Source organism: Nannobrachium achirus (genome assembly GCF_963921795.1).
Source record: "Nannobrachium achirus genome assembly, chromosome: 4".
Lineage (NCBI taxonomy): Eukaryota > Metazoa > Chordata > Actinopteri > Myctophiformes > Myctophidae > Nannobrachium > Nannobrachium achirus.
Genome location: NC_137813.1, coordinates 32,083,853 through 32,093,292, shown reverse-complemented (window position 1 = coordinate 32,093,292; position 9,440 = coordinate 32,083,853). Strand labels below are relative to the sequence as shown.

The 9,440-nt window shown below is 43.5% G+C and overlaps 1 protein-coding gene across 1 annotated transcript in view; it reads right to left on the bottom strand.

The window, feature by feature from the left end:
* The window catches only part of myo15aa (myosin XVAa), a 63,076-nt gene that overhangs the window by 31,796 nt on the left and 21,840 nt on the right, over positions 1-9,440 (bottom strand). The window contains 8 exon segments of the mRNA XM_080723212.1: positions 254-444; positions 1,675-1,910; positions 2,545-2,640; positions 7,379-7,509; positions 7,685-7,766; positions 8,252-8,284; positions 8,588-8,672; positions 9,185-9,360. Coding sequence (XP_080579338.1) covers positions 254-444; positions 1,675-1,910; positions 2,545-2,640; positions 7,379-7,509; positions 7,685-7,766; positions 8,252-8,284; positions 8,588-8,672; positions 9,185-9,360 — 1,030 coding nt within the window.

Sequence of the window (9,440 nt, the reverse complement as noted above, 5' to 3'; positions counted from 1 at the left end):
AAATGTTATTAAAATAGAATAGACACACATCGACACATTGCTGGCCTGGCCTGGAATCGTATTTTGGATAACCAGGAGCTCTGGCTCCCCAGGCGGGTTAACTAACCACTCAGCTATGGCCGTCCCACATATAACTGATGTAGTTAAGACACTAATATTCTCACATTTGTACAGTACTATATTTTGCTTATTTTATCAATTAAATACAATTAAATCTCCAAGCAGCAACAGAAGAGGGACAGGACCAGCTCACCGTCTAAGCAATACACCTGCAGCACCATGTTAGCCTTCTTCCTATTGGCTGTCCACTCCAGCAGAGACAGTGGATAGGTCCGTGCGGTCTCAGGCGCGGGGCCTGAACTCAACTGGGACTTCTGATTGGCCTGGATGAGTCGGTGTTGCAGCAGCGCCTGGCAACCAATGGGGGCGTTGTCAGACACAAACCTGGAGAGAGACGGGTCAAGAGAAGCATTAGATGTATTCAGTAGTTCATTAAGATCAAGTAGTATGATGAATGAATATGTTGAATGTCCCCAGGGTGAAATTCAGTGCGTGCCATAGTTGGTTACTTAACTGCATACAGTGGACAAGACTCAACTACAAAACACACCACACACTACAACACAATACACAATAAACACACAGAAACACTCCATACAATCGAACAACACAACAAAGACAATGGAATAAAGGCCTGTCCATACTCTCTCCGAAACCGAACTTTTCGTTGGAAAGGTCCAGTTCAACTACAAAATGACGTAACTCGTAACTTCTGAAAAGTATTTGAGTTTCGAAAAGTCAGAACTCTCTGACTAAAGGTTCGATTTCGGAGAGAGTATGGACTGACCTTAAAACAACTCAGACACAACCTCAAGACCTAACACAACAACAAGCTACATTGAATACATAACATGTATGTTACACTCCAAGATAGACGCCTTTTATAAAATCTGGGACCCCTACTTAAGATTCATTGGGCCCACGTTGTCTGCTGCTGTGCTTAAAGGGTTCCCCTGTCGGCCTTGACTTCTATCTGTCACTGTTTTTCTTGTCTTGATGCTTCTCGACTGATGCTGAACTGTGCTCAGTGAATCTAGTTACGATCTGGGCCGGGTGCCTGCCCTCTCCATTCTGGGGGGGGGTCGTGGGGGGGGGGCTGGGGACTGATTGCTTCGTTCATCATGTATTAATTTTTCCATTCTACATATTATTGCCTGAGCTTGTTATGATTTTATTCTTTTGTTGTTGTTGTTCCTGTTTATCTTTTCTTCTTTTTCTTAATGTTGTTGTTGTCTATAATGTGTGTTTAAAATTTAATAAACATATTATTCAAAAAAAAACAACAAGCTACATAAATATACAAACATCTGTACAAATTTGCAAATCTGCGTCTACCACCTACTGTACCTGAAGATGATGAGTTCTATAATTCACTGCAATGCATCACTTCCTAAATGTATGAGTGTCATCTTTCTAAATGTAACAGTTTCAGCCTCATAAATGCAAGAGTCTCAACTCCCTAAATAAATGCTTTTGTCTCAACTTCCCAAAGAAATGATTCTCAGCCTCCTAAATCCACGATAATATCCATATCATTACTGGCCAGCCAGTTACAATTTCTTTCATTTACATTTAACAGTTTGTAAGGCAAGGCAGCATGCAAGTAATCCTCACTTCAGCAGGTGTTTCTCCAGCTTGGGTGACGGTGCGAAGGCACAGCAGCAGGCCAGCAGCAGCAGCCAGCCTCTGTCGGCGTTGTGAGGGTTAATGTTCCGCCACACCTGATTGGCCACCTGAGACATGATCTCGTCCCGTAACCCCGGCGAAGACAGGCCGCGCTGGATGATGTAGTTCCCAAAAAGGTTCTCAGGAGCACCGTTCAGGTGGGGGTCCCCCATGAACCTCAACACCTACAGGACACACACACACGAAAGACCTGAGAAAATTAGGACCACAGAGATTCTCACCTTTTCCTTGCCCTGTAATCTGTTTTTAACAGCTGTACTGTATTTGGTGCCTGAATTTCCCAGGTGCACTACAGGTCTTATCTTATTGTGGAGTAGAACTGAGCAATATAGCTTCAAATCAGTGTATATAATATTTTCACTATTTATTTCCCATAATCATTTTACAATGAAGTATAGAAGCCTAGAACCTTAGAGACAAAGGTTACTGGAGGGCGTTCAGATGTTCAACACATCTGTTTCGTTTTGCGGTGAGGGTTTCTATCGCTGGCAACATAAGAATGATGCAGTCTCCTTGGATCTATTAATCTATTTATAAACCACAGCTGATGTTAGACTCTAAACTCGATGAATCTATAGAGCCAACAAATCAGGGTTTGTAACTGTCCATACTCCGACCAGACCACCAAACTTTTTGTCCGATTCAAGGTCCGGTTCAACTGCAAATCAGCACTCCCGATGAAAAGTTTGGTGGTCGGAGATGAAAAACATATTCAGTGAAGGTACAAGTTAACAGACTAAGCCTTTCTACAATACTAATTCACAAAAGAAGCAAGTGAGAGCACAGATGAGGTCCCACCATGATGAAAAGTCCCAGGGATTCTTCTTTTAAGTCCTCATCTATCCGCGTCAGTGGGGCCTCAATAGGAGCCATCAGCATTCCAAACTTTGGTTCCTACATGGATAGGGGAGATACAAGAGGGGGACGTACATCGTAAACCATATACCTAAATACTGTGAACCCATAACCATTGATAAATTGTAGATCTTTCTTTTCTCCATTGAAGATTACAATTACTATTACAGGGCATCAGTGGCTCAGGAGGTAGAGTGGCTGGAAAATTCCCAGTACGATCCCGGGCTCCCACCAAAGTTCCCTCCAAAGTTAGGACACTTCGAAGTGTCCTTGAGCAAGACACTAAACCCCTAATTGCTCCCGATTACCAGGTTGGTGCTTGCATGGTTTCCTCCTCCATGGGTGTATGAATGTGTGAATGGGTGAATGTAATACACAATCTAGGTAAACTGCGTTGGATAAAGGCGCTATATAAATGCACCATTTACTATACATTTTTACCAATACTACTGGGATAGATTATTAATGTACACTTTGACTAACTTTATTTATATTTCTGCCTGTTAATATACAGTACATGCAAATCCCGGTCAGCTCAAATGCACATTTCCAAGCAAGACCTTAAATCTAGTTTTTTTTTTTTTTACCTTATTTCTAATTCCTGTACTAATGCCTTTTGTATTATTTTGTACTCCTGAGGTGTGTGTGTGTGTGTGTGTGTGTGTGTGTGTGTGTGTGTGTGTGTGTGTGTGTGTGTGTGCGCGCACACACACACACACACACACACAATTGGCAATTGGCACCCAGTGCCAATTGCCTAAGCTATAATCCTGGGCTCTGCTCTCCCTCTGCTGCGCCTTATAGTGAGGGAAAGTTAGCCGATTGCTACATCAATCTGGGAACTAAAAGGTGTCTACTATCACCTCTGAACTTTGTCAAACCCAACTCCCTTGACATACTTTGTGGGAGCCAATCAAAGTTGGGGTTATTCCGAGGGCCTGGGATTAAAGGGGGAAAAATAAAAAATGGCCAATATGAACGTATGTACTGTATGAGGTGTATTTTTGGGCTGCTGAATCCATTCCAACCATTAGTTTTCAGTTAAAATGACTCCTTGCCATAAAATAGGCCACACCTACTTTTGTGTGTCCATGAGACATAATATTGGCAATACAAAAAAAATATATATATGGTTGGAGTAGGGTTTGAAGGAACACTCAAACACAGGGTTTAAAACATAAGGATTAACAGGATGCAGGTGAACTTGAATGACATGATTGGCTAAGCCTTAGCTTATGGCCAAGGAGTCGTTTTAACTGAAAACTAATGGCTGGAACAGATTCAGCAGCACAAAAATAATTAATTACACATTTCATACGTTCATATTGTCCATTTTATATTTTTCCCCCTTTAATCCCAGGCCCTCGGGATACCCCCAACTTTAATTGGTTCCTACAAAATATGTCAACGGAGTTGAGTTTGACAAAGTTCAGAGGTGATAGTAGTAAGCCATTTACCATGAGAGGGAGTGGCTGATTTACCACTGTTTCAGGGTTGCCAAACAACCCTGAAACAGTGATAAATCAGCCAACAACCCCACGACCCTCGAATGGTAAATTGCTTTTCTATCACTTCTACCATATAAATGAAAGAAAACACAGTTGTAACTTGCAAGATCTTGGAAATATTACAACTGCAACACAACAGTGGGCGGGGTCCATGAGCCAACTCAAGGTTGTTGACTGATTTACCACTGCTTTAAGCCAATCAGAATCCAGTATCTGAACATGTGACCACAAAAAGTGGTAGAAAACACCTTTATGAACACATTTGTGAAGAAAGCTATTGATTTAGAGTTAGTTCCCAGATTGATGTAGCAATCGGCTAACTTTCTCTCACTATGGGGAGACAACGGACTGACCTCATGCTTCAATGCTGAGTAGACCAAGTTGTTTCTTTTCACCTGACAGGGATTTGGCGGCGGGAATTGAACCCAGGACCTTCTAGCTGTGAGGCGACAGCGCTACCAACTGCACCACCGTGCCCCCCCTGAGACACCGATCACTTCTGATAACTCCTCCCTTATATCCTCCCCTCACGCCAATCAGTGAGGTATTTATATCTCGCTGTCTACCTGTTATCTATGATTTGTATCTCGCATCCCTCCATCATCCTATTCTACCCCCTTTTCTATCACCCCCCCCCCCCCCCCCCCCTCCACTTGGCTTAGATATGGCCTATATCTGGCCTAGCCTAGATATGGCCAACTTCTGGCCTACATCTTGGCACAAACAGGGTCCCATTGACCAAGCTTCGCAGGACGCCTTGTGACTGGCTAACGGGACGCTGGCCAATTAATGAAATTAACTCATAAATAGCACCACTCACTTCACACTTGGTGTTATTTTTTTTCCTCTTTCTGCTTGCTGGTGGTAGTCATGGCTGCCAGTTCCCACCTGATGTTGTGTGGGAGTCCAGACTGCTCCAGACCGTACTGAATGACCGCCAGCTTGCATAACGTCTTCAGACTAGGACTCAAGTCTAAGATAGACATTTTCATTTGTAGTGATTCAAGGAGGACGATGCGATCTCCCACCATGCAACAGAGCATAGTATAATACGTTGTAACCTGTCCTTTCCCCTTTGGTTGAATCTCTTTCCAGGAGGAGGTCTGTGGACTGAACCTCCACAGATCATTGAGGTACTGGTGGTTATTGTTCCTGCCACCCAATATGTACAGTTCTCCATTGTAGGCAAAGGCTGCATGATTGTAGCGTGTTTCTGGAAGGAGCTGTGTAGAAGGTGTGTTCAGCCAGCAGTTGGTCTCTGTGTCAAACACTCTGATGATGTGCTGGTCCCTCCAACCCCCAAATACAAACATCTTTGTCCCGATGATGGTGGCACTGGCAGAGTGATTCCAGGGAGAAGGTGGCGGAGCACCTCTGGTGTTAATTAAAGACCAGACCATTGTGCTGGTATCTAACTTGTAGATGTCATTAGTGGATCCAGTCACAAGCCGTCCTCCATAGATATACAAGACCTTCTCCAAGACACATGCCGTGTGGAACTCCCTCCCCTTTGGAACAGTCCCAGAAACCTGTGGTTTGAACCATCTGTGGGTGTCGACATTAAATGCATAAAGAACATTGCAGAACCCTAAATTCAACATAAATTCAAACCCTCCCCAGATGTAAATGATATCTTCAACCAGTGCAGCGGTGAGGCCCTGGCGCTTGGATGGAACCTCAAGGTGAAGATCCAGGGGCAACTTCCGCCAGCCTAAAGACACTGTGTTGAAGACGCCAACATCGATCTGAGCCGCGTAGCTCACACCGAGGCCTTCAAAGACGTAGACCTCGTGCTGCACTGCGACAACAGCATAACAACAGCATATGTATGGTCCGGTCAGATGTACCGTCCAGCGAAACATGTCTCACGCTGTCAATCACGTCAGGTTTCCCCACACTGTATTGAAGTTGTAAACTTTGCTTTGAGTCCTACTCTGCGTGTTATAGCTTATACCGGGTCAGTAGCACAAATGTTACGCATTATGTGCATGTTATAGCTTATATTGGGTCAGTGGCACAAATGTCTCGCAAAGTTGGACAAAGCCGATCAGTTGGGTTGGCCAATGGAGGAAGCCGACGACTGACGATCTCCTAAAATGGCAAACTGAATCCTCCGGCGCTGCACAGCAGACCGTTGAACACTGTCCAATACATTTCAAAGTAAGAGTAAGATGATTTGTTGGTAAAAGTCGTTTGTCGATTATTAATGTTAATTTATTTTTTCAATATTCTTTTCCCAGCAAAGTGAACCTGTGTTTGGTAAACTTTCTGAGTGATGTTATCCGGGTTGGGCGGCTGCACCGCAGAAAAGTGAAGCTTCTGGTCATGCTTCACTTGACATCACAGTATAGAATACTAGTAAGATGCCTCTGGGCGACAAGCAACCTCGCCCCCAAAGTGATGTGGACATCAGGGATCTCCATATATGGGCATAAAAGGGATTTGTTCCCCTGGCATCGCAGGGATCTCCATATCTCCATATAGGGGCATAAAAGAGATTTGTTCCCCCTGGCATCACAGTATTTTTATATAACAAGGGTTTATATTTTAGATTGTAATTCGAGAAAAGAAAATAATTGTGTGTTACAATGTTTTCATTCACTGCATTCTATCATTTTAGTATTTTAATAATTTTGATTTCAGTGGGGCATGTGTATGTACAAGTGTCTAAATATGTATTTTTAGACAAAATAAGCCCATTCCCAAGATGCACCGCACTCTTTCGTGGGCAGATGTGAGCAGTGTTACTGTAAATAGTAATAGAAATATTGTGTCTAAAAATAATCACTAAAATGATAGAAAGCAGTAAATGAAAACATTTTAACTTGCGTCTGGCCTCAATGTCATCATGCTCCTCAGTCCCTCATCCCCTTCACACCCATCATTTTCTTTCTCTCTTCCCTCATCCCTTGCCCAGACGTTGTCCCAGCTCCCTTCGTCATCATGACCTGTCACTCTCCCTCCTCCTATCATCCCCTTCAGCCCTCTTTCCATTTCACTCTGTTCAGGTCAAGCCGTTCCTACGCTCATACACCCTTCAATCACATATACCACCAGGATCTTAATATTTAATCAATGCAGCCTATCTCAACAGACCGTCACTCACTCTCAAAACTTTAAAGGTGACGGTATTGAATATTAATTTCTTAATATCTTAAAACTGTTCAAGGATTGTGGCACTAGTAAACGACTAGTGAGTGAAACAGTAATCAATATGAGATGAAATCATACTTAAGGTACGGAAGATGTACTAATGAAATGGAACTAACCCTGAAGTAGGCCTGTACGTAGCGGTAGAAGGGGTAGTTGTTGATGTCCAGAGGCAGCGTGTGCTGAGACTCCTCCCTGATGTGAGGAGCCTGGAGCATAGCCAAACAGTCTGAATGTAACACTTTACCACCTAGAGAGAGAGAGAAGAAGAATTCAGAGAGGAGACAGAAAGACAGACAGTAAGAGGCTAAAAAATATATAATGAATGTACTGTAATGTGTGCACACACAAGTACACGTACACACACACGCACACGCGCACATGCGCACACACACACAACACACACACAACACACACACACTGACTTAGTGCTGTCTGTAGTAAGGCTCCGAGCTCTGCAGGAATCACCAGGTGTGTGACATTCACCACCTCTCTCTTCATCAGCTCCTGGAGGAGAGGGAGAACATCAATGGAATCATTCAATCAGTGTGAGTTTGTCTAGCTATACTTATGGGGACTAAACGCATGTTCACACAGTCACCTGCAGGGGACCTCTGACAGTGTGGGGACAAAATAGTAGGTCCCCACAACGGTTAGGGTTAGGGTAAGGTTTAAGGTTAGGGTTAGGGGTTAGGTTTAGGGATAGAGGTTAGGGTAAGGCCACAGGACTTGCATTGCATGAATGGAAGTCTATGTAATGTCCCCACAAGTGATGTAAATATATAGTGTGTGTGTGTGTGTGTGTGTGTGTGTGTGTGTGTGTGTGTGTGCGTGCGTGCGTGCGTGCGTGCGTGCGTGCGTGCGTGCGTGCGTGCGTGCGTGCGTGCGTGCGTGTTTGCGTGTGTGTGTGTGTGTGCACGTGCGGTTTATTTTACTTTTACTTAATGTATGCACAGATGACCTTGTAAATGGCCCAGAGGTTTGATTCTTACCCTGTCTCTTCGCCTGCGGTCATCCCAACGCAGCTGTAAACAGCAAACAACAATTAAACCAAACATTCATCTGTATATCTACAGTATTGTGAACCAAATAAATGGCCCTTGGATAAGTACAAGTAAGTAAAAAGGTACAAGCATTATGCTACTGTTGCTTTGAAAACCTGCTTTGAATCATAGTGTTTACTGTTCTTAGCTCAACAAGAAGAAAAGTCCCCTTTAAAGGGAAACCTTGTTGATGTTTCAAGTTATTGGCAACCTCCTCATATCAGAACAAAGGGATTTAGAATCAACCGCTAAATGGGTTAATAAAAGGAAAAATGCTGTGTGTACCTTGCAGTATCTTTTGCGGTTGACGTACATGTTGACTGTTGAACGGAACTGGATCAGACTCTGTCTCATAATCGCATAGCGCCTCCTAAAGGAGGTCACTCAAAATGAAATGGATAAGATTATCAGCTGAATGGAGCTGTAACAAGCAAACCTTATAACCAAATGAATAATTGGAAAGTTGCTGGTTTGGTTCCTTGCATCGACAGGAGAGTGTACTTCTTGTGCATCAAAGATGTACATATTTTTTATTGTATTTTTATTTTATAAAACACAAACATACGAACATCTACGATTTACCACTCAGGTTGAGAAACAGGTTCCTAAAGGTCTCACAACCCTTTCTTTCTTATTTTGAACTTGAGTTCCCCCGAATGACAAATGTATGATCTCTCCTTTGATTGTAATTATGATTCCATTTTACTTACTTTATGTAGCTTAATTAGCATATTTTATTCAATGTTTTTTATACTTTGATCCATGCACACTATCAGACTTAATATTCAAGATTTGTGCAGGAGGGGATGCCAGTGAGGTAGAGAGAGGCTGACCAGGAACCTGGCTGCTAGTTTGAAACCAAACATTGTTGAGAACGTGTACCTGGCGAGGAAGCCTCGACAGCGTGCCTGGAGGGCCACGATCCTCCAGCGGAAGGACATGATGAGCGACCTGAGCAAGAACATGCGTGTGTAGCGCTGCAGGGTACGGGCCGCCACGTGACGTACACGCTCACGTTTGAACTCCAAAAGCTGGTACACGTCCTCCTTTAGAAACAACTGGCACACATATAGAGCACATACAGAGCAGAGGGCAGGAGAGGGCATCAGCGTATGATAGATACCTTTATATAGCTTTA